General features: G+C 59.6%; 2 protein-coding genes across 2 annotated transcripts; both read right to left on the reverse strand.

Annotated features, from left to right (window-relative positions):
- Nucleotides 1-362: 362 nt before the first annotated feature.
- CLCN7 (chloride voltage-gated channel 7) lies at nt 363-21,196 on the reverse strand. The gene is made up of 25 exons (XM_084216606.1): nt 21,015-21,196; nt 14,080-14,151; nt 13,433-13,504; nt 13,135-13,200; nt 12,394-12,526; nt 11,903-12,012; nt 11,135-11,215; nt 10,137-10,199; nt 9,388-9,471; nt 9,152-9,245; nt 7,968-8,032; nt 7,417-7,533; nt 7,042-7,096; nt 6,476-6,536; nt 5,847-5,985; nt 5,509-5,602; nt 4,130-4,299; nt 3,768-3,819; nt 3,305-3,432; nt 3,073-3,158; nt 2,460-2,592; nt 2,303-2,362; nt 1,797-1,973; nt 1,612-1,692; nt 363-1,497 (listed from the first exon to the last, which is right to left on the reverse strand). Exons 1-25 carry the CDS (start codon nt 21,141-21,143, stop codon nt 1,411-1,413), a joined length of 2,409 nt encoding a protein of 802 aa, XP_084072732.1. The 5' UTR covers nt 21,144-21,196; the 3' UTR covers nt 363-1,410.
- A 565-nt stretch (nt 21,197-21,761) lies between these two features.
- Nucleotides 21,762-24,537, reverse strand: PTX4 (pentraxin 4; the record flags this gene model as incomplete). Its single annotated transcript, XM_084216595.1, has 3 exons — nt 21,762-23,271; nt 23,398-23,749; nt 24,476-24,537. 3 exons carry the CDS (start codon nt 24,535-24,537, stop codon nt 22,015-22,017), a joined length of 1,671 nt encoding a protein of 556 aa, XP_084072721.1. The 3' UTR covers nt 21,762-22,014.
- Between the last annotated feature and the right edge of the window lie 7 nt (nt 24,538-24,544).

Here is a 24,544-nt window from a genome sequence, read left to right on the forward strand (position 1 = left end):
GCGGTGGATCCCATCCCCTTATCTCGGCCGCGCCGGGGCAAAGGGCGGCGCGGGGCCTCATAAAGCACCCGGCTGTCAGCACGCAGGGGGACCCAGCGCTGCCCTGGGGACCCACCGTGCCCTGCAGCTCCCCTGCCCCAGGGCACGGCTGGCTCTTCTTCCCCTGTTACCAGGGCCCAGCTGAGGCATCCTCTGCTTTGTGTTGCTGTTGAAAGGGAAAAGAACGCGGGAAGGGGCAGCCAGCCCCTGCCTTGAGCCCAGGACGCAGCCACCCCCCAGCCCGTGCCCTCCCAGCAGCAGGAGTGGGGCTGAAGCCCCAAGGGAAGAAGGGAAGCAAGAGACAGGCAGCACCACAATAAAAGTACAAACAGACTTTATTTCAGCACAGATCCTGCAGTCAAAAGCCTCTCCAGGCACCAGGTGAGGAAGGGGCAGTCCCAGGGCAGGGGGCAGGGCAATGCCAAGGAGAGGAGCAAGGATGGGGTAAAGGAGGAAAAGTGAGGTGCCAGGGCTGGCTTTGCTCCCACCCCCAGCAAAATCCAGGACTGGTGGTGGGGTTTGGGGGGCCTGGAAGTTCCCAGGCTGCTGGAAAGGGCCAGAACATGGCCCAGGAGTGACTCTGGATCCCGGTGTGGGAGCAGCAGTGGTGGGAGGACTGCAGGAGTGGCAGAGGGGCACAGGCTGCAGGACCAACATCTCCCCTGTGCAGGCAGCTCTCCCCTCCCCATCCCTGCCCCAAATCCCAGGGGTGTCTCCCCACACATGGGTTGGGGTCAGAGTGGCTGAGGGAGCCAAGAAAGAGCCAGAGGCAGCAGCTGCAGAACCAGGGGAGCCCTTTTATTGCACAGCCAAGCAGGGCACGTCCCCCTCCTCAGTGCCAAGGAGCAGGGAGGCAACCCCAGAGCTCAGCCCAACCCAGCAAGCAGGATCACAGGGCAGCAGGAACCAGGGCCTATGGGCAGGAAGGAGCTCCATGGTGTCCCTCTGCTCCTCTCACAGGCCCTGCAGCCGAAGCCAGGGCAGGGCTAAGTCCCAGACAGCCCAGACTGGGTGGATGAGGCAACAGAGGCCACGTGTGGTGTCAGAGAACCGTGCCCAGCTCAGTAGGGCAGCCCTGTCCCCCATGGAACACTCCAGCCTTCACCCAACCTTCAAGGAGAGCCTATTTCAGGAGCTAACAGAGCCAAGGGTGAATTTTGATCCCTCAGGGAAGCAGAGGAAGGGGTGACAGGAGGAGGCAGTAGATGTGGGAAGGCAGCAGCAGGCAGGAGGGCCGGGGCAGCACGGCCATGGCAGTGCTCCAGGCACTGTGACACCTGCAGGGACTGGCCCAGTCCTCTCCCCAGCTCCTGCAAAAGGCGGTCCCCAGCTCCCAGGGGCCGGGGCACATCTCTGCTGGCCCACACTGCCTCACGTCTGTGCCAGTGAAAGCTCCTCCAGGCCCTCCTTCCCCAGCCGGTACCTGGCGAGGTCCTTGCGGGTCACCATTCCCACCACCTGCCAGAACAGGGACAGGCTCCAGCCCGATGTGGGCACACAGAGCCTGGGGACAGCGTGCCCCTGTCCCCTGGAGGAGCCCAGGCTGCTGGGACACAGCGAGCAGGGACTCACCTCGTTGCGATTGTCCACAACCACCAAGTGCCGCAGGCCCAGGGCTCGGAAGAGCTTGAACACCCGTGGCAGGGACGCCTCCTGCGAGGCAGAACGGGGCTGGGGGGGGCTGCAGCACCCCCAGGCAGCCCCCAGGGCCCACCCTGAGCCCTGGGGGGCTGTGCAGAGGGGTCCCTGGCCGTTACCTGGGGCACGGTGTAGGGCGAGGGGTTCATGAACTCGCTGAGGTCAATCATGCACTCGCGCTCGTCCTGGGAGACGTGAATGGACTGGATAGGGGGGAAGCGGGGGTAGGCGTCCCGGAAATCCTTCAGCTTCAGCCGCCGCTGCACCAGGCTCAGGTTGGCCCTTTCCACAAAAACCTGGGCAGGAAAGAGAGGGCTGGGGACTGTCCCACAGAGCTCACAGGCACCGCACCAAGACAATGCACAGAGCCAGGGAGGGAAAAGGGCAGAAGGGTGGGACAGTTGGACCATCTGCAGAAACACAGCCTGTTTCCCACTCACTCGGGGTTTGGGAGCCCAGAGGGATGCAGGATGGTGCTGGGGTAACCCCACCACTGGACAGCAGCACCCACCATCCCCCTGGGTGAGCTGAGGGAGATGACACGGACCCTCTGCAAGCTGAGCAAGGGGTCTGAGACAGGGCTGGGACAGCAGACACAACCCAGGCTCCAGGCAGCACCACCCACCTTGTGCTTCAGCAGGACGATGAGCTGGGAACGCAGGATCAGACCCCGCAGCCCGGCAACCTGCAACAGGCACCATGTGTGAGTGAGGGTCCCCACTGCAGCCAGCCCTCATGGGGCCACCCCAGCTGCATCCCCTCCCCAGGGGCACCCAGCCTGCCTGTGTGGTGTCGGGGTTGCTCTCCACCACGGGGAAGCCATTGTGGTTGGAGGAGGTGTCGCTGAGGATGTCCACGACCGTGCCCACGCGCTCGATCCTCCGCAGGCAGGTGACAGGAGTGCTCATCACCTCCCTGCAGGGAAAACTCTGGGTGAAACACAGCCCCAGGGCAGCACACACACTGAATCCTGCAATCACACACTGGTTTGCTGGGAAGGGACCTGTAAGCTCATCTCATTCCAAACCCTTTCCATGGGCAGGGACACTTTCCACTATCCCAGGCTGCTCCAAGCCCTGTCCAACCTGGTCTTGGACACTTCCAGGGATGGGACAGCCACAGCTGCTCTGGGTAACCTGTGCCAGGGCCTCAGCACTCTCACACCCTAAATATCCCTCCCCAACACACACAACTTCTCAGTGCTGATGTCCCCAAAAGCTGCCAGGGAGAGAGGAAGGAACACACTGCAGATCACATCCCTGCTGGGGAAGAAGCTGAGCTGTGGTAGCAGGGGACAGCAGACTCCTGCAACCAAAAGGTCACCATCTCCACTCCCAGCTCAGGCCAACACTGGGGTCCAAAAGCTGCTGCCACAGCAATGCCCAGCCCACCTACCTGGCTGTGAGGGAGTGGGACGTCACTGGGGCCTCCCAGTGCAGGAAGGGGACACTTTGCAGCTGGATGTGCATGTCGTACAGTCCCTGCAACAAGAGCCAAGCCATCAGGAGAAGCCTGGTGAGGTGGCAAAGGCCACGGCCAGGAAGCAGCAGCTCATCCTTTAGAGCAAGCACATGCCTCTCCTGGCCCCCCACGGCCCTCCAGCCCTGGGGAGCACAGCAGCCCTCACCTCCACAAAGTAGTCTCCCACAATCTTTGCTGTCATCAGCACCAGCATGATGGGGAAGCCATAGGTGACGTTGCCTGTTGCCTCCATCATGATGACGGTGAGACTCAGGGTCATCCGCACGATCCCGCCTGCCAGAGGCACCCAGGGGGTTTGGGGTTTAGAGGGGCAAGGAAACACAGAGTGAGGGCATCACAGAGCACCTGAGGGCCCTGAATCTCTCAGTGAGCCCCAAGTGACCCACACAGAGTGAGGGCATCACAGAGCACCTGAGGGCCCTGAATCTCTCAGTGATCCAGGACTGCCCACCCAGGGGTGAGCCCAGCCCTCACTGTGCTTGGCAGTGAGATGAGGAAGCTGACAGCCAGGCTGGGCTTCAGCTGGGAAGGAAGCTGTCAGGGAAGCAGGGAGTGCTTTTTCCCATGACATCCTTACTCTAACCAACACTGTGCCATGGGGAACTCACCCAGCTGTGCAGCAGCTCCCATCAGGGCGTACTTCCCAGGATCAGCCCAGATCTGAGCACAGGAAAGAAAAGGAGCCAAGTCACCTGCTGGCTCCAGGGCATTCAGAGGTTGTCAGTAGAGTCCTGGCCCCCAAACCCCCCTCCAAAGTGGGGAGAGCTGCCTGAGGCTGCCTGAACAACCCAGCTGCTGGCAGGGCTCCAGTGGGACATGGGGAGACCCAGATCCAGCTCATGAAGACATCAAGCAAGGAGCCAGCCCACTTCAGAGCTTTCAGCCAGCTCCAGGCACGCTGCCTGAGCATGCCACAGCCCAGCAGCGAGGGAGGAGGGCTGGGTGCCAGGGCTCCCCAGGCAGCACTCACCGAGCCCTTGGTCAGGTAGGACAGGGAGATGCCAAAGAGCCTCCCCCAGGCTGCCCCGATCAGCAGGGAGGGGATGAAGACCCCTGCAGACACTGTCAGGCCATAGGTCCAGCAGGCCAGGAAGAAATACATCAGTGTGAACATGCCCAGTGTCATGGGGTTGTAGGAACCTGGGGTGGGGACAGAACAGAGTCAGTGCTGGTCCCACAGCCCAGGGGACACTGTGATGGGCAGTGGCCACGGATCAGGCAGCAGCATCCCCACAATTCACTCCCAGCAGAGAGAGCCCCCTCTTCTTGGGCTGCACCTCCTGCCCTGGCAGCAGGTACAGCTTTTCAAACGGGCTCTTCAGGTTGTTTCTGCCCCCTCCAGCACCCCCCACCCAGCCAGTGCCATCCCAAGCCCTCACAGCCCATTCCCCCATCTCATGACTCATCCCCTCCCAGCCCTGTGGTTCCCAGACTCCCATGATGAACTTCAAAGCCCTGAGGGAGGGACTGCCAGGCTGAAGGACAAGGTTGGGAGGACAGAGGTCCCACTGCCAGCTTTGGGATCAACTGAGCAGGGCATGCCCTGCAAAGTTCCCTCCCATCTTGCAGCTCCCACAGCTGGCTTCTGCCAGTGCCATGCTGTCCCACAGCACAGGCTGTGCCATCCCAGTGAGACCCTGCTGACCCCACAACCCAGCTAAGTGCTATTTTGGGATTGCTGAACAGCCCAGTCTGGTTTAAACAAGTAGTTTGCAACCCCTTGTTCAGACAAAGCCTTGAGCCAGGGAGGACCCAGAACTGCAGGGAGCAGCCCCAAGACACAGGATGGTCATCTCTTGGCTGCAGGTGACCAACCCTCTGGGCTGGGGATCTCTCTGTTCCCCACCCACGTGCAGCTGGGCACAGAACTCGGATTCCACAGCAGGCAGAGGAGATGCTGGGGTTACACCAGGTCCAAGGAAAGTGGAGCTAGAACCTGGGAACCAAACTGCATTTCCCAAGCAAATCCAAACCCCAAGATCCACCTCCACAACCTGCACAGAAGGTAAAGTCGTTATGGGGCAAGTGGCCCTGCTAATTAAGAAAACATCCCAGCAACATTTCCAGGACAGACTTCAGACAGACAGCAAGGGTCAGACATGCTCTCACACAACTCAGAAGCAACACAGCTTGCAAATGTGCAGGACCAAAACCAGGTCCTTGGCCCTTCAGCCCTTTGGCTGCGCTCAGAGGCACCACCAGGCACAGCATCCATCCCTCCTCCTTCCATCACTGTAGCACAGTGTTTTGTGAAGCCCTCAGGGGTTGATCATCCTCTGCCTTGTCCCAGCAGGCACACATGGACCCTTCTCTGCTGGTGTTCAAGGCCTCCCTGCTGGGTGCACTGACCTGGAGGGTCATGGAAGAGGTTGACAACGCTCTTCTCAGGTGTGTTGAAGAAGGCAGTGGCCATGGAGTTGTATTCTCCATCAGCACAGAAAAGCTGAAAAGGCAAGATAAGAAAGGGTTGGAAGTGGCAGGGAAGGCTGGGGGATGTGTGCCAGCAAGGAGGCTGCTCAAGGCAGGGAGGACACCTACAGCATGCTTGGGTCCCCAGCTCTGCCTGCACTGGAGGGCATCAACTGCGAGGTGCAGTGTCCCAAACCCAGCAGGGCCTTGTCTCCCTGCTGAGCCCCCCAAGGCTCAGGGTGCCCCCCACCCCAAATGCATTCTGCAGTAGGTCCTACCTGCAGGGGATATGCCACAGAGCTCCCCTGGATGGGCTGGCAATCTCTGGAGCAGTAAATCATGACAAACCCCACAGTCGCTGTCACTGCTGCCACCAGCATGGCCTCAACCACCTGGAGGCAGGGCCGGTGGATGTACCTGTGAACAGAGGAGTGAGAGTGGCACCCAGGGCTGTGGGCAGCACCAGCACAGCCTGGCTGGGCATGTCACATCAGGCACATGACAGTCTGGCTGCCTCTGCTCCCTGCCCAGACCCTGCCAGGCTGTCCTGCTGCTTGAAAAGCTGGTGACAGGTAATGGTTGGGTCAGACTGGTCTCAGCTGGCTTTAGCAGCTCTCTCCCTTCTCTTAGTCCTCTAAGAGCACATGACAGTCAGGTCTGCAGTGTCTGCACCTCTCTGAGCCCTCCAGTCACTGGAGGGAAATACTTGGCAGGCTCAGAGCAGTGCTGGGATGCTGTGGGTCACAGCCACAGGCAGTGAGAGGCACGTGGCACCCTTCAGGAACTGCTGTATCCCACTTTAAATGAGAGATTACAGCCTTGCTCCATATGGGAATGCCACTTTGAGGGAATGCAGAAGGCACCAGCCAACCCACATCAATCCCCTTCATTACCTGTGGGCTCTTACCTGATCCGGAACATTGTCAGCCAGTAATTGAGGGCATTGAACAGGGCTCCAAGGATCCCACCTGCAAATGTGAGAGAGGAAAAGCTCAGTACACAGGGCCCGGGCTGCCCACCACACAAGGAACCTCTGAAGATCATCCACAACCCATCCAGAGTGACCAGCAGCCCTGGGACATGTGGAGGCTGTCCCTGCAGTCAGCTAGGACCTGTCACCAAGAGGAGCCTGGCACCAGCAGCAGGGGCCAATGTCTCAGTGCTGGCACCAGACAGGCAAAGGACAGGCCAAATCCATGGGGATAAGGGCAGCTCACATGGCAGCAAGGGGCTGCCCTGGACTGCAATGCACTGACCCTGCTCATCACGGGTTAAAGGGGCTTGACTTTGCTCCTAGGGTTGGGCCAGCATCCAGCTCTCATCCCTGCATAAGCCCCCAAGCAGCCTCTGCTCCAGAATTTAATGGATTCCCCATTTTCCCCAGGAAACTGGACACCAAAGCTTTTTAGACCCAGACAGAGAACAGAGGAAATTATTCAGACTAATCAAATGGAAACAGCAGCATTCTCTTACCAACCACTCCCATGAAGATGAAGATAGGAATTTCCTGGATTGTGTATCCCATTTTCTGCAAGCAAGAAAGAAGTGGGTTTCACATCTCCTGGCCCATCTGCAGTCCCACAGTTAGTCACTGACTGCTGGGACAGCACAACTCTGTCCTGGCACGAGGATCCCAGAGCTGCCCCAGTCTCCCCTGAACAGCCCAGAGCCTCCAGAAATTCCTTCTGCTGGGGCTGGTGGAGCTGAGATCTGGCCAGACCCCACAGCCTGCTAAGGCATAGCCTGCCTCAGCCCCTGGGCAAGGTTGTAGACATGATGTCCCCAAAGCTGCTGAGGGCTGTGTCCAGCCCCTCCCCAGAGCCCTGCCTGGGGAATACCTGTGCCTACCTCGCTGTCAAATCTGCCAAAGTTGATGAGCCCAGGGCTGGAGAGATCCCAGGCGTTGCCGTGGTAAACGCTCAGGACAGAGTTCAGCGTGAAGGTGGAGATCATGGAGGCAAAGAACTGGAAGGAGATGCAGCCCAGAGTCACTGCCAAGTGCCCCCAGCCCCATTTCCTCACCATACGCTCCATGCACTACCCCAAACCACCCCCAAGGCCCTTGGGCAGGGCTTGGTGCCCATGCTGTGCTGGGGACAGGAGGTGACATTCCCCGTGGTGGCACTCTGGGCAGCTCAGGCTGACCAGGGTCTGGCTTTTCCTTTTGCCTCTCTGCTGCCCTGGGGCACAGCCCAAGGCAGCTCCCTTGGAAAGGGGCTGGCAGCAAGATGGAGCTCAGCCAGGCCCAAATTCAGCCCCTGGGGAGCAGGGCACAGGAGGGGAGCTGGGATGCTGTTCCCTGGAGCAGGGGTGTCAGGAGGGCTGGGGCTGCAGGGCACCCAGAAAAGGCAATGCCTCACACCAGACCCAGCAGCTCTCCACTGCTTTCCAGCACTTACGATTCTCCAGGTCAGGAACTGGTTCCAGAAGGAGGCCCCTTCCTCCAAGCTGAACAGGACACCCCCTGCAAACACAAGATACAACATCTACACAAGGGGCACGTGCCACGGCCCCAGGCCATGTGCCCACACTGCCCAGACCCTCTCACAGGCAAGCTCACCAAGCCATCAGTGATTCACTGATCACAGTAAATCCCACTGCCATTCTCCACCCCAGGGAGGCAACATTTGGGATCTGATGAAGATGAGCCCCTTGCCCTTGGGCAGGGACAACACCTGCATGGCCTGGCAGGAAAACTTGGAAGGCCCCTGCAGTGCCCCAGGCAGATCCCAACAGCTGCCTCTAGGCAGGTGGGAGCAAATTCCTGAGAAAATCCATGTCCAGGCACTGCGCAGTGCCAGAGAGCACCAACTCAAAATGAAATTGAACAGACTCAGGACAACGTCATCAGTAAAGTTCAAAATATTAGACTAGAAATTTCAACATCAAAAATACAAGCAATCTCACCCTAGAAATATCTAAAATAGAAGACGACAGAACAAAAAAATCAAACCATAAAAATTACAGCTTCAAAGCAAAGTCAAAACCTTACAAAATTACAGCAGCTTTTAAAAGATATCAATTAAGTTCAATCTGTTTTAAGAATTACAAATTATAAACTTACTCCACTTTTTAGCCTACTAAGAGAAGACTATAACATCAAATCTCCAAGAACTTTGACCTTTAAAACTCAAAAAACCATTAAAAAAAAAATCACTGAAACAAGGAAGGAAGGAGGAAGGAGTGAACTGAGGAGAGAAAGGGAAATGAGGCCAACTCCTGAAAGCACTTCAGATCTCTCAGGAGGATGGAGCAGGGCTGCAAGATGCTCATGCTCTGCCTCCTTCACTGAGCTCTGCCTGCCTGCCACTGCCAGAACCCCCCAAAATGCAGCACCCTGCTCTCAGAGGACACACCGAAGAGGTGGCATCCAACACCCTGGAGGGAACCAGAGGCAGCAGCAGCCTGCCAGGGTTTGGGTGAGCTGCTCTTAAAAAAAAAAATGAACACATCATTGTGCTCCAAAAAAACCTCTTTTTCCTCACAGTGTTAAAAAAAAAAAAAAGACAACTTTATAATATCATACTTCAGTAAGACTCTTCTGTAAAAGAATTCTTTGTTAATAATAAAATCAAACACACACCCACGGGGGCACCGAAGGCGGCCGAGACGCCGGCGGCAGCTCCGGCCGACACAAAATCCCTCTTCTCTGTGTCCCTGCGGAAGTACTCGAAGATCTGCAACAGCAGTGAGAGCACCTTCAGGGCTGGCCACGGGGCTTGAGCTTAGGCCAGGCCTAGGGTATGACATGGATGATGCCAAGCCACCAGTGGGACCAGCACAGAAGGGCAGCACAACCCCTCGGAGCTCCACACCAACCTTGAAGTCTCGCTTTAAGGACGTGGATCTTCCCTGGGAGATGCCAGCAGCAATCACGGATCCAGAGTGAATCATGGGTCCTTCCTAGAGGCCAGAGAGCACAGTCAGACTGGGGAAGGAAGAACAGGCATGGCTGAATGCTGCTCACCAGCTTGCAGTCCTGAAGCTGGATTGGGAGCATTTCCCTCAGGGAAATACAGACCCTGACATTTTCCCCCTTCCCATCCCGGAGGTGTTCAAGACCAGGTTGGACAGAACTCTGAGCAACCTGGTCTAGTGAAAGGTGTTTCTGCCCATGGCAGGGGTATGGAATGAAATCATCTTTAGGATCTCTTCCAACACAAACCATTCCATGGTTTTATGAAATCCTAGCATGTGCCTCCCTTGCCCACCTCCTGTTCCCACCAGCTGAGGAAACAAGTGTTTCCCTTGCCTGCCTTCAATCCCAGCAGGCCAGAAAGGTCCCAGTGGGGCACCCAACTCCCCCCATCTACTGTTTGCAGGAACTGCCACTGATGAACAGGAGCTGCTGCTCTCTGCCCTCAGCCAAGCCACACACAGGCTGGCATGGTGGCACCACATGCCCCAGGGGCTCCCCAAGCTTGGCAGTGCCAGTCACCTTGGCTGGCAGACACCAGGGAATAACACTGGGAAGTCACCACCAGCCCCCAGCACAGGACTGGTGACAGGCTGTGACACAAGTGCCAGCAGCAAGGACCAACACATCAGCAGCACTTTGTGCACATCACCTTCCCAACAGCCAGGCCGCCGACCACCGAGAGGATGACCCCGCAGACTTTGATCACCAGGGTCTGCACAACAGAGAGGGACACAGCATGTCACAGGGGTGGCACACGACAGAGAGGGACACAGCATGTCACAGGGGTGGCACACGACAGAGAGGGACACAGCATGTCACAGGGGTGGCACACGGAAGAGAGGGACACAGCATGTCACAGGGGTGGCACACGGCAGAGAGGGACACAGCATGTCACAGGGGTGGCACACGGCAGAGAGGGACACAGCATGTCACAGGGGTGGCACACGACAGAGAGGGACACAGCATGTCACAGGGGTGGCACACGGAAGAGAGGGACACAGCATGTCACAGGGGTGGCACACGGCAGAGAGGGACACAGCATGTCACAGGGGTGGCACACGGCAGAGAGGGACACAGCATGTCACAGGGGTGGCACATGGCAGAGAGGGACACAGCATGTCACAGGGGTGGCACACGGCAGAGAAGGACACAGCATGTCACAGGGGTGGCACACGGAAGAGAGGGACACAGCATGTCACAGGGGTGGCACACGGAAGAGAGGGACACAGCATGTCACAGGGGTGGCACACGGCAGAGAGGGACACAGCATGTCACAGGGGTGGCACACGGCAGAGAGGGACACAGCATGTCACAGGGGTGGCACACGGCAGCCACAGGGGACACAGACCCAGCCCCAGGCACGGGAGGAGCCAACGACCCCGGGGAACTCGTGATTCTCATCCCCCCCACTGTGGCAAACAGGGTTGGTCAGTTTTCTTCTTGGCCAGAGCAAAAATCTACCCAAAGCTGCTCTTCCCAGTGCCAGCTGCTGGTCCCAGGGAGGAGATTTAAGCTCTGGGCACTTTGGGGGGAAACAGCGATGGAACTGGGAGCTGCTGCCAGCTCCTGCTGTGCCACAGGGTGGGCAGGGACCACGCCAGGAGCACACAATGTGCCCAGGCCATCCCACCACCTGCTGCTTCCTACCTTGAGCCGGACAACATGTGGAATCTTCACACCATTGAGGTAACATTTGATCTGGGGAATGCCACTGCCAGCTGCCACGGGCTGCAGGGAGCAGGGAGAGCTGTCACACACAGGATGGGGACACAGCAGCCACCTTACTCCTGTCTCTCAGCACAGGGCACACACAGCACACCCTCAGGCTGGCTCTGAGATGAGGCCAAAGATTATCAACAGGCTCTGGAGATGAGCTTGAGGGAGACACCCACTGCCTAAGGGCAAATGTGCCAAGGAAAAGGAGATGGATGGGTTCTTGGGGACACTGAGGTGTTCTCCCACCCTGTCACAGCTACAGAAAGGTCACACTTGGTGGCCAAGGAGAGCAAAGACAAAGCCACAAGGAAGACACTGTGGATTAGAGTGATCCACAGGGAATCCCAGACTCTGGCTTGTCCTCCAGAGGCTGTAGCAGAGGCACCCAGCCAGACTGGTCAGTGCTGGTACTCAGGTACACCCAACACAGAGAGGCTGAGCTAGGGCCAAGGCTTGGGAGAGCTGCACCCCTGCCCAAGGCTGGAGCACAGCCTCTGCCCCAGGCTGCCAGCACATCCCAGCAGCCTGCCAGCCCCACAGAAACCCCACAGCACAGCTGGAGCCAACACCGACGAGCTGGAGCTACCAGGAGCCACGCTGGCAGAAACACATTCACTGTTCACAAAATTTTGCATGTTTTGTGGAATCATGACCCTGCTTTGCCCATGTAAAGAACCCAGAACAGCTCCAAACTCTTACCTCTATGAAGGCAACGATCAGAGAGCCCACCATCACCACGCTGGCATTCAGGGTGGCCCAGAGTAACAGGGAGAAAGACAGGCCCCCTTTGGCTGTGAACTTGTCAATGTCTGGGGCAGCAGCTCAAGGAAAAGCCAGTATTGCTTGGGTACCATCCCTCCCACCACAGCATCTCACAGAATCAAGGGTGCTTTGGGTTGGACGCCACGTGAAAAACCAACTGGCTCCAACACTTGCCATGGGCAGGGATGCCATTCACTAGGCCATGTTGCTCCAAGCCCCCTGTCACTTAGAGCACCCAGGGCAGCTGAAATGAGGCTCCTCTGCTACAGCAGTGCCCAGGCACAGCTCAGCCCTGCAGAGCAGCTGGGCAGAAGAGTCTGCGCCACCAAACTGGAGCGAGGAAGCGCTGCCCTCTTCCCCCAGGACCCCTCTCTCACAGCTTCCAGGAATTCCCAGAGGTCCCAGCAGGCAGTGCTCTGTGAGGATACTGTCCTTCACCACACGGTACTTGAGCCCAGCCAGGTTCTCCACCACGATGTCGATGAAGCAGGCGACGAGGCCGGTGAGGATGCCGATCATGGCGCAGATCACCCAGCGCTTGATCTCCACCGTGCGGAAAGCCTGAGGGGCAGGCAGCCCTCGCACCCTGCTGCCAGCCAGCCTGGCATCCAGGGCACCCTGCCACCTTCCCCAGCCTGCCAGCCAGGGCACCCCAACACACCTGGGCACACCTGCCACCTTCCCCAGCACGCTCCCAAGCCTGGGAAGCTCTGAGGAGAGCCATGGAGCACCAATGCTGGCTGACCCAGCAAAGCCTGGACACAATTTTCTGATTTTAAGCAGTGCTCTTGTTCCTCTGTGGGATCCCTAAGGTGCTTTTTGCTTTTCCAGCTTGCCTGCCTCCATTAGGCCCATCCTCTTGGGGTTCTTGCTGTGACACATGATTCCAGAAGTCCCTCTGCTCAGGGACCTGCCCCATACCACCAGGGAGTGCCACCATGTGCACCCAGATTAGCCCCCATTCCAACCACCTCATGCTGGGTCCTTGATCCTATGGTTTCACAGCTTGTCACAAGCTGGTCAGTGCCCAAAAACACATCCCAGCTCAACCTAGGCTTTAAACACAACCTCCTTTGGCCCAGAGAAGCCACTCAGCAGCTGGGCAGGGGGAACAGCTTCCCTTGTCCACCCCAGCTGAGATGATCTGTGGGCAGCCCAGCAAGACTCACCGCATGGTTTATCCTCCTCTCCTCCTCCAGGAAAAGCTGGTTTTCACTGTTGTCATAGTCCAAGCTCTAGTTTGGGAAAGGGAGATGCTGTTATTGTCTACCACCAGGCAAAGAGACCCCCATGCTGAGGAGTGCTGCCCTCTGCTTCTCACCCTGCTCCTGTTATCATTTTCCTTCCTCCATTCCACCCCTTCTGCACTGAAACTGCCCTCATGGGGCAGCTGTGAGCCCTGGTCCCTCACACCTCACCTGCTGCACCCCAGAGGGCAGATCTGAGATGGGGCAGATGGGCACCTACCTCATACTTGAGTGACAGCAGCTTCTCATTGTGGGGGATCTCATTGGGACGCTGCCGAGGGACCTCTGTCTCCTGTGGGATGTGATGCACAGCTCAGGATGGTCAGGTCAGAGTCCAGCCCTCCCATCCACGTGCAACTGTTGGTTTAACTCCTTCTGATGCTCAGGAGATGCACAGAGGACTGCAGGTGCAAGCTGCCTAGCAGGCAGGGATCTGGGATGATTTTCCACCACTTGGTGGATGTGTGGGATTTCAGGCAGCTAGACCAGGGGTGCACCCTCACCAAGCACCACTGCCACAATGACCTGGCATTGAACACAAGCAACTCCATGCTTCCTCCATGAGGTGGAGGGCAACCTTTCACATCAGCAGGAAATTCCTTAGGCCAAAAGCAAGGAGCTATTTCAAGCAAACCCATGTTTTTGGGCAGAAACCATATTCTGTTTCCCAAACGCCTTTGACCGTTCCCAGCTCCGAATTAGGGCATTTACAGGATCCCAGAGGGGCCCCTGGGCCAGCAGCAGCTGCCCACGTCACAGAGGTCACCCAGCCCAGGAAAAAGTGCTGGAGAGAATAACAGCAGCTGGAAGTAACTGGAAGAAGGGAAGGGGTTCTGATAAGAGTGGGCCCCTCTCTGTGCCACTCACCAGCTCACGGATGTCCTCGTTGAGGTCCACATTGCTCAGCTGCCCGATGCGCAGGAAGGAGGAAGGAGTGAGCTGAGGAGAGAAGGGGAAATGAGGTCAACTCCTGAAAGCACTTCAGATCTCTCAGGAGGATGGAGCAGGGCTGCAAGATGCTCATGCTCTGCCTCCCTCACTGAGCTCTGCCTGCCTGCCACTGCCAGAGCCCCCCAAAATGCAGCACCCTGCTCTCAGAGGACATACCGAAGAGGTGGCATCCAACACCCTGGAGGGAACCAGAGGCAGCAGCAGCCTGCCAGGGTTTGGGTGAGCTGCTCCAACCTGTCAGCTGGCAGAGCCAGCTCACCTGGGGAGGTGCCAGCAGCAGTGGCTCGCTGGGGACTGGCCACCACCAGCCCCTGGCATGGAGCGCCGTGCCAACAAACCTGTGCCGAGCAGCACGTTCCACACTGCCCTGGGGCTGGGGAGGGACAGAGCCCCTGCACAACATGCCACCTGCACAGCCACAAGCTCACCACGACGTGCCCTCAGCTGCCAGGCCCAGCCAGCAGCAAGGGACAGCTGAGGACACGTCTGGTTCCGCCATCTGCTCCACGGCAGCGGTCACCAGCCAGGAGAGGAGCACATCATGTCAGTGTGTTTGTCACCCCCTGAGCAGCTGGGACCAGAGTGACAGTCAGGCTGGCTGCCAGCCAGGAGACACAGCAGGAAATGAGTGCACTGCTCCTGCACAGCCTTGGGGACTCTGGTGTCTCTCTGAGCCAGCCCCAGTGTGATGCTGCATTTGCATCTTACTCTGGGGAGCAGCTTCTCCTTTCACTGGTGATCACTCGGGGTTTTTACTGGCAGTGCAGTTGCATAGCATGGGAGTTTTTTGACTTTTTGGGGCACCTCTGTCTCCTGGATGAGGCAAGCAGGGGCTTGGGCTGCCGCTGAGCAGTGCCACAGGGGGACCCAGCTGGAGCAGGCAGGCTGCTGTCACCCCTCTATCTCTGCGAAACACAAGGATGCACAAGGATCTGATCCCCAGGAACAGCTCAAGCACCATTCCTCAGCATGAAGATATTCCCCTCCAGAGCCTCACCCCTCCCCAGCTGCCAGGTTAAAGAACTGGATGATAAAAGAGGGATGGTGAGAGCAAGAGCAGGGCTCCGGCCTGTGGGTCTCTCTCTGCTGGCAGGTCCCAGACCAAGCCCCTCACTGCTTTAATCCCCACGATCCCGTCTGGAACGTGAGGCCAGAGCTGCTGGGAGCCCTGCACGTCACTGCAGAGGAAGAATATCCCTTTGTGCTTGCAGTCTGACCTATTTTCCCATTTTTCCCTCTGCTCCACATTCTCCTTCACTCCCTGACCTGCAGATGGGTTCTGCCCCAGCTTCTCAAGCCCTCTCTGGTGCCCTGTAGCCCCCAGCAGCTCCAGCCCACAGTGCTCCACACTGCCATTGCCAGACACTGGTTTGGCAAAACCAGCCTGGGCTTTGCTTCTGGTCCATGATGGCTCCACATTCCCTGTGGAAAGGATCCAGGTGGAGCCTCTTCTCAGCAGTCAGAGCAGATCACAGTGGGCTTCTAAGAGCTGGGTACACACAAAGCTGTCACCTCCCTGAACTTAGGGCCACGAGCTGGATACAGGAACTGCCTGTTCCAGTGCCTGCTGGTGCCCAGCTGCTCTGGAGGCAGGCTGAGGTCCCAGCCAGGCCCCCACCATCCCAGGGAGGGGGGAAGGACACATTCTTCACCCTGAAACCTGGAGGGACAAAGCTGACACCTTGCAAAGGAACACGTGCCCCCCGGGACTGAGGAAGGACAAGGATTTAAGGCTCCTGTGAGGTGCCACACATCCAGGGCAAGATCAAGGCAAGGAGATGGAAAATGTCACTCATGCCATGCCCCTTGTGTAAGGCCTCAGGCAGGACCAGCCCTTCAGGGAAAATTCTCCCTCTGTTAGCAATGGGGTCTGCAGACACACCAAACGTGGCTGAACCAGTGATATCCCACCCTCTTTCCCCCTTCCCTGTGGAGAAAGCAGCCAGGACACAGCAGCTCAACTCCCCATTGACTGAGCACCAGCAGGACACAAGCATAGATGGAGGGAAAGGAGGTGCAGTGGAACCTGAAGTTGAATTTAGACAAGCAGCACATTTTTAATATCCTCTCCCCAAGTCCTGGCACCCCTCTGGCTCCTGTCTCACCACCAAAGGGATCACATGCCAGGAGGGCAGGAAAGAGCTACTTCCAGCAGCACCCAAGAATGGTAAGAGAAAAAGGAGAGATTCAGGCAGCCTGGAGCCAAGAGAAAAGGTTATTTGTGCACAGCTCAAAGACTTACTGAGCAATGCCCTCCTTGGGATGTTTTCAAACTCAGCCAAGGCAGCTGCTGATCCTGGGTACGTGTGATGTTGGTGTGACTGTGCTGTGATTATCTCCACATAAAAACATGCCCTGCTGCCAAAACCCAGAGGGCACAGATGGGTTAACAGCTCTCCTGCCCAGGAGAGGCTCTGGGACACGCTGAGCCTCGCTCTGCCAGTGTCACACGAGCAGCCAGCCCTCAGCCCATTTGGGTGGTAAAGTTAATTTGAGCTCTGCAAAGAGATCTCTGGAGCCTTGGTCTGAATCAAAATAAGTCATTATCAGTGTTAGTGGGCAGGAATGTTGGCAGGCAGGGCTGCTCCTCCAAGGAACCTCACCAGGCTGCAGGGAAGCCCCCAAATGCAACAGAGGCAAATACAAAGCCCTGCACCTGGGATGGATGAGCCCCAGTGGTCAGAAAGTAGCTCAGCTGAAAAAGTCTTGCAGCAACCTGGTGGGTGAGGGAAGAGGTGTCAGCGGCACAGACCTGGAGGGGAGGTGGTCAATCCCCTCCTGGGTGGTGCCAGATCACTGCCACAAGGTCTGGGGAAGGGATCCCACACCTCCACCTGGCACCTGCAATAGCACACCTGGGACTTGGCATCCAGTGTGGGCTTCCTGGGACAGAAAAGGCACAGAAAGTGAGCTCAGCAAGAGAGTTAGGGGCTGGAGCACACGGCAAGATACACAAGGAGAAGCTGGTGCTTCTCAGGGAGTTCTTCATGCCATCTCCAGACACCCAACAAGAGGTTACAAACAGGACAAAGCCAGATTTCCCTCGAAGCTTTGCACTGATGGGACAAGGAGCAGTGGATGAACTGCAGTAAGGGAACTTCTGCTTAGAAATCAGAGCCAAAAGTTCACCCTGTGGCTGGTGACACACTTCACTTGGGACCAAACAGGTGCAGAGTAGTTACCCAAAACTCCTCTGGGATCTGCTCTGAGCAGGGGCTGGACTGGAGCCCCTGGCTCTAGCCCCCTCAGGGACTCCTGAGGTCCCTTTCCCCTTTGTTATGCTGGCACCCACTCTGAGACCAGCAAGAGCAAATTGAGGATCAACCTCAACATGAAAAAAATCTAGCAGAAGATCTCAACCACCACCTTCCAGTCATGCATGATCTCCATGATCCCAGCCAGGCTGTGTGCAGAGCAACCAAGCTGTGCCCCCCAGACATTGCTCTGGAGAACCATCAGTAGGGAGTGGCTGTCTCTGCCCCACATTCCATTTCCACAGGGATGAGCCAGGCTCCTCCCTGCAGGACATGACCCAGCACAATGAGAGGCCCCTAGACACTGTCCCCTGTCACCATCCTGTGCTCAGTAAGGAACTGGCAGCACGTGACTTTCCCTTATCGATGAGATAAAGCCCAGCACAGACCACAGAAGCTGTGGGAGGGAAGGAGGAGGATCTCCAGCCCCCAGGGCCCCTCCTGGCTGCAGAACACTCTGTCCCTTGTACCAGTCTAGGTGGAAAACTCCAGGCTGTGTCACTGGTGTGTCACCAGCACGAGAACCCTGTCACTGGCTCTGTCAGGGAACAGGGGAGATGAGCTGCAGGGCTTTTGAACCCCCCTCCTCTGACACACAGCCACAGCTGAGACAGGCTCCAAACCCACCCAGCATCAACGCCAAAATGCTTCACAGCAGGACAGAACAGGGCACCTCACCTCCAGGCTCAGAACAGGGGAGAAAGCACCAGGACCCTCCCCAAGGTGTCACCACTGGGCTTTTGCTTTTGCTTCCAGGCTCCTGCTGCCACTGCCAGGGTACAGCTGCTGCTTGACCCTCACCTCTCACCTCCACGAGGATGGGAAATGCTGGCATTGCCCTGGGCTTTCCTTTGGCACAGGAGCAGCACAAGGATGAAGCACTGCCACAATCACCAACGGCTTGAGCAACCTGCAGAAACCTTCCTGAAGTTCCTGTACTGGGGGAGGCTCCTGCCACCACTCCAGGGCAGTGGCACTCCAGGGCAGCCACCTCCAGGCTCACAAGGGCAGGGACAAGCAGCCTCTCTGCCAGTAACCTGGGGTGTGCAATCTGCAGCCCATCTGCCAGGAATCAGGGCTCACCCAGCACTCATACTTCCCTTTTTCTGCCTCCTCCCACCAAGATTTCTTGATTGCAGCCTGGGCACTTTTGTGCACCTCGTTGCTTGAGATTAAAGAAAATGAGACCAGAGATGCAGAATAAACACACAGGGGCTAAAAAGAACAATGTGCCCAGCAGCAGCCTGGTCTTCATGATGCAGGCACCCTTTGAAGCAGGAGCATTAAACCAACCCCAAAGTCAAGGCACTTCAGCACAAATATCTTTGATGGCAGCAAAGGAGAAACGTTCTTCCACAAAAAATGGTTCATGATGGAAATTGGCTGCTCTCACTAAAATTTTCCACCCACTTCCCAGCCTGAGAACCAACACACGTGGCTCAGGAAAGGGACAGCCCCCAGCAGGCATGATGCTCAGAGACACCAGGCTGCCTCTCACTCCCTGATGTGCTCCAGGCACCGGAAAGCCCTGGTGAGAGGATGAAGGCTTACCCAGCTCAGCTGGCCCCAAAGCAGAGCAGAGCTCAGGGACAGGCCCCTCACACCAGGTGTGTTTATCCAGCTCTCCTCACCTCCCACCCAGCAGAACTCCATCTCAGACCTCCCAGCTGGGGAGCTGCAGACCCGTGTTTCCTCTGGGCACCTTAAGATCACTTTCATTTCCATTTAACAAGCGCGTGACAAAGGGAGCAAGTGATGTTAGGGGACATTTTTACTGTATTACCACAACCCAGGTTCAACTCTCCTCCCAGCTAAGCAGCCCCATCCTCTCCTTATTGCTCCCCCAAAGCTGCCCTGCCTTCCTGCTTCAATCCACACGACTGAAAGTCATCTGGGCAAAGGGAGAGGCGGCTGCCCAACAGCAAAACACAGCCCCAGCCCTACAGAGACAGCCCAGCTGCCACTGCCAGGGGCACGTGTGCTCTGGAGCTCCACAAGGTGCTGCCTCTCCTCTTTGCCAAGGAAAATGCCACCAGGGCCATGTCACAGCTGGGACCTGAGCTGCCTGCACCGTGCAGGGACACAGTGACAATAAATCACAGTGGTAGGGCTGGGTGTCCACCTCCAACTGCCCCTGCTGCAGCAGGCCTCAGGCCCTTCTTCCAAACCACCAGGAAAAGCCTTTCCTAATGACCCCCAGCCATGGGATCTGGTTAATCCCTACTCTAACACCCTTCAATCCCCCAGAACTCCCCATGTGCTGTAAATATACAGGGTCCTGATGCACTGCCCAGGAGGATCACCTTTATTTTCACCCCAGAACAGCTGCCATGGCACAGCTGCCTCCTTCCAGCTGCCATTCCCTGCTCCCAGAGCACTACACAAAGCTCTTCCAGCCTAACGAGCCCTGCATTTCCCTCTAATTAGCCTGCTGTTCTGGCTTGCCCAGGAGCAGGGCAGCACAGAATCGTGCTGGGCCAGCCATCCCTGCTCACAGCTGCCAGAATCTGGCACTGCTCCTCCCTGTCTAAGCTCAGGTCTCCCAGAAAACTCCCCACAGGAAATTCCAGGATGGCACCTGGAAGCAATGCCTGTCCCACCTGGTGCTGGCACAGGTGTGCTCCATGGTCCCACCCTGACCTCCCATGCACACCCCAGCACAGCCCTCCCACCCTCAGCTTCCCTCTGAGTGCCTCAGTTTTCTTTACTGAGCTGCATGAGGGGAAGAGACCACCAGGCCTGAGGGCACACTGGAGAGGAGTTCTCCTCACTTAATTACCCCAAATTAACTTGGAAGAAGGAACTGGCCTCCCTCTGGGACGTGGCCCACCTTGGACCTTGCTTTTTGCCAGTGTAGCTCCATACATCCCACAGGACACCCTGCACCACTGCAGGGTTAGAGGCTCTTGTGTCTGAGCCCTGCCTGGGGATCAGCAGCACGTCAGGCTCTCATAGAAAGGCGTTTTTAGCAGAAATTCATTTAGCACAAGTTAATTTTACACGGACAGATACAGACAGAACAAGGGGAAATGGCTTCAAACAAAAGGAGACTGGATTAGATGTCAGTAGGAAATGAGGGTGGGCAGGCCCTGGCACAGGCTGCCCAGAGCACCTCTGGCTGTCCCATCCCTGCAAGTGTTCAAAGCCAGGCTGGACAGGGCTTGGAGCAACCTGGCCTAGAGGAAGGTGTCCCGGTAGAACAGGGTGAACTTTAAGACCTTTTCCAACCCAATCCACGCCGCCATTCCCTGAATGAGGAGCAGCCCCAGCGGGCAGCAGCAGGCCCTGCTCAGCACAAGGCGCTGCTGGCAGGGACCGTCCCTCGGCGGGGGAGCGGCAGGGCAGGGATGGAGCCGGCTGGGCACTGACTCAGCCCCAGCTCAGCTTTTCCCCGGTGCGTGCCCCGTGCCCCGGCCGTGGCTCCCCCCGGACCGGCAGGTTCTGCTTTCCCAGCCCGGAGCGACCCCGGCCGCCCCCGCCCAGCCCCGGGACAACGAGCGCGGTCACACACGACACGGGAGGGGGGCGCACACTCGGCCCCGGCCCTCTCCGCGCTCCCTCCGGCGCGGAGCCCCCGCTCCCGGGGGCGGGACCCACCTGCCGGCCGCTGCCCGCCGCACCCGGGCCGGTACCGTTGAGCAGCGGGGTGGTTTCGCCCGCACGCCCGTCCTCGTCGTCGTCGCGGTCGCGGCCGGACCAGGACACCTTCTTGGCGACGTTGGCCATGCGGGGCGGCGGCGGCGGCAGCAGCTGCTCCGCCGGGCCTGCCCCGCCGCGCGGTCATGTGACCGCCGCCGCCATCACGTGCCCGGCAGGGCGGCCGGGGGCGCCCCGCGGCACCATGGGAGTTGTAGTTCGGGGGGGGGGCAGCGCCCGGAGCGGCGGCGGCGGGACGGGACGGGACGAGACAAGACAAGACGAGCGGGACCCCGGTGGCGGCGGCCCGAGAGGTTGCGAGGCTTTGCCCCACGCACACCCAGCCGGCAGCACGGCCCCGCCGTCCCCGGGAACACGGGGCTCCGGGGACGGCCGGAGCCGACGCTGCTCCAGCTCTCCACGAAGAGAATTCCGCAGAGCAGACGTTGGGGAGCGAGTGTGCTTGGCCTCGTGGAGCAGCACAGCTCGGCCCAAAGCCCTGCCCTGCCGAGAGCCCCGCGGGCAGCGGCAGCGCACGGCACCGGCGGCGGCGGAGCTGGCTCACCCCGGTCACGGCTGTCCCGTGCTCCGCTTCCCCTGCTCTGACTGAGCGGCACGGAACGAGCAGCGCCAGCCCCTCGGGCTGCCCGTGCTGAGCGGCTCTTGCCCGGCTGTGAGCGGCACTGAGCGCGGCCGTGAATGAGCAAGACAGAGATAAGTTGGGTTTTTCTAACGTTAGGAGCATTTTAATAGGAACCACGGGCTGTACATCCTCTAGGAGCAGGTGACCTCTGGCTTTGGTCCCACCTCTGGCTGCCGAGACCCTTTTTCCACCTCGGTGGTGGCGGTTCTGAGACGCCCTCCCTGCTGGGTGTCCCATCACCCCGGGAGGATTCAGGTCTTGTCGGGAGTGGCACCGTGAGCCAGCCGTGAACGCTGGCATCCGCCACCATTCCTGCTGTCAGCGGCAGCGCTGGAGGCAGGGACACGCCACCCTCCGCACGCCGCCCCGCAAGGAGGCATCGGCCAGCGTGAGGAGGGGGCCGCGGGGCAGCCCCCGCCCGGTCGCCATTCTGGCCACCTCGCCGGGCAGGAGAGCCCGTCTCCAGAGAGCAAAGCCAGCCAGGTGACCCACAAAAGCTTCTGCGGTACCCAGGTCCATGTTGGGGCCGTGCCGCCCCCAGCCCAGCGCCAGCGAGCCACCAGCGGGAATTTCATAGCCCTGCTGGAAGCCGGAGCCGGCGGCCAGCAGCCTCCTGTCCACGTAGAAGCGGTGCTGGCCCTGGCCGGAGGACCAGGTGAGGCACAGGTGGTGCCATTTGCCATCCAGGAGCGGCGCCACCGGGAGTTCCCGAAATTGCCCGTGCCCCAGGATGAAACGTGCAGAGCCCGGGCGATCCCCGCCGTGGCCATGCACGGCCAGCTCGCTGTGCCCGTTCTCGGTGGCGTAGGAGAGGAGAGCACCGAGGCGAGGGGCCGGGGTGGCCAGCCAGGCACAGAGCGACATCGCCCGCAGCCCCCGGTGCGGCCCCAGCCCCAGGACGGCCCCGTGCTCCGCGGAGCTGTCGGGGAAGAGCAGGACGGCACCGGTGCGACAGGCGGGGGAGGTGGGCACCGGGGCAGGGGGGCCGTGCCTGCCCTGTCCCGGCTGCCGGGGGGCTGGGGGCTGCTCCTGGGGAGCCGTGGTTACGGTGGGGAGCATCGATGCCACGACCTGGGGTGCTGGTGCTGCATCCCGAGGGCTCTCCTCATCCTCCCCGGGTGCTCCCCCAGGCCCGGCATCAGCGGGCAGCCAGTGCCCTTCCTCCTGCCGGTGCTGCTGCCACCGCCGCGTCTTCGGGGGCCGAGGGCTGGGGGTGCTGCGGACAGCCTGGCCCGGGGGCTGCTGCTCCGGCCGGCTGTCCCGGCTGCGGGCGGTGTCTGGCAGACCGTGCGGTTTGGTGCCAGCTTCCATCAGCGCGGCCGGTGGGTGGGTGAGCAGGGGGTGTGGGGGGCTCAGAGCACCCACTGTCCCCTCCAGCCTCTTCAGCCTGCGGCGTAGCCGCCGGCCAGCAGTGGCCAGGCGGGCCAGCTCGGCAGTCAGGGCGGCCCGGGCAGCGTCGGCCGCCTCCGCCTGCTCGGCCAGTGCCTGGAAACGTCCATCGATGTTGTAGGAGATGTTGTAGTTGCTGGCGATGCTCTGGAGATGGTTCAGTGTCACCTCCTGGAGCCGGAGAAACTGCAAGGGAGAGGGATGATGTGGGGCGAACCCACGTCCCCATGCCGGATCCCTGCCCAACCCAAAATGCTGGGTGTCTCCCTGGCACAGGCCGGGCAGTGCCCCCTCCCCGCCCCGAGCACCCACCTGCTCCTCCAGGCGCCGCAGCCGCAGTAGCAGGGGGCCGGGGCGGGCCAGGGCCCCCGGTGCCCGGGTCAGGCCGCCCTGCAGGGCGGCAGCGAGGATCAGGCAGAGGGGCAACCCCTCCATCCCGCTGCCGGACGCTTTCTGCCTGCACGGCAAGGCCGGCCCTGGCCCCCGTGGTGTCCCCCCGGGCAGCCTCCACCGCTGATTAGATCCACAGCTGCCGCTGGCACGGCCCGGCACCGGGGCTCCCAGCGCCGGGGCCCCGGCCAGCGCTCTGCGGGGGCGGCTGGCCCCGGCCCAGAGCTGCCGGGGCTCCGCGTACCGCGGCTGGGGCCGGCCCGGGGGTGTTCGGCTGTGAGGTGGGGAAAGGTGTGGGCGGGATCCTGGGCACGCAGCTGGATGCGGGATAGGGGGGGACAGGCCGGTCAGTGCCGGCCGGGCAGGTCGGACAGAGTGGTCAGTGCCGGCTGGACGGGGCAGGGCAGGACAGGACAGGTGGGAACAGAGTGGTGAGTACCGGCAGGACAGAACAGGACAGGACAGGGTAGGTGGGATGGAGTAGTCAGTGCTGGCAGGACAAGGCAGGTCAGGACAGGACAGGACACGTCGGATGGAGCGGTCAGTGCCGGCAGGGCAGGACAGGACAGGGGGGACGGAGCGGTCAGTGCCGGCAGGACAGGACAGGACAGGTCGGACGGAGCGGTCAGTGCCGGACAGGGCAAGGCAGGACAGGACCGGACCGGTCGGACGGTGCGGTCAGTGCCGGCAGGACAGGACAGGACAGGACCGGACGAGTCGGACGGAGCGGTCAGTGCCGGCCGGACAGGACAGGACAGGACAGGTCACACAGCGCGGTCAGTGCCGGCCGGACAGGACCGGACAGGACAGGACCGGTCGGACGGAGCGGTCAGTGCCGGACAGGACAGGACCGGACAGGACAGGACAGGACCGGTCGGACGGAGCGGTCAGTGCCGGACAGGACAGGACCGGACAGGACAGGACAGGACCGGTCGGACGGAGCGGTCAGTGCCGGCCGGACAGGGCGGTGCGGCAGGGCCACCACGAGGGGGCAGCATACGCGCGCAGCAGCGCCACCGGCGGGCGGAGCTTTACAGCAGTGGGCGGGGCTTCGAGGCGCATCAGCGGG

Source organism: Fringilla coelebs, assembly GCF_963513975.1.
Source record: "Fringilla coelebs genome assembly, chromosome: 16".
Taxonomy (NCBI): domain Eukaryota; kingdom Metazoa; phylum Chordata; class Aves; order Passeriformes; family Fringillidae; genus Fringilla; species Fringilla coelebs.

What these genes read in the sequence shown, in the direction of transcription:
- CLCN7 (XM_084216606.1), bottom strand. Translation starts at nt 21,143, where the DNA reads ATGGCCAACGTCGCCAAGAAGGTGTCCTGGTCCGGCCGCGACCGCGAC. An exon ending in ACGAGGACATCCGTGAGCTG is followed by an intron (nt 13,505 to 14,079) that starts GTGAGTGGCACA and finishes CACATCCCACAG; the next exon opens with GAGACAGAGGTCCCTCGGCA. An exon ending in TGGGAGACTACTTTGTGGAG is followed by an intron (nt 3,159 to 3,304) that starts GTGAGGGCTGCT and finishes CTCTTGTTGCAG; the next exon opens with GGACTGTACGACATGCACAT.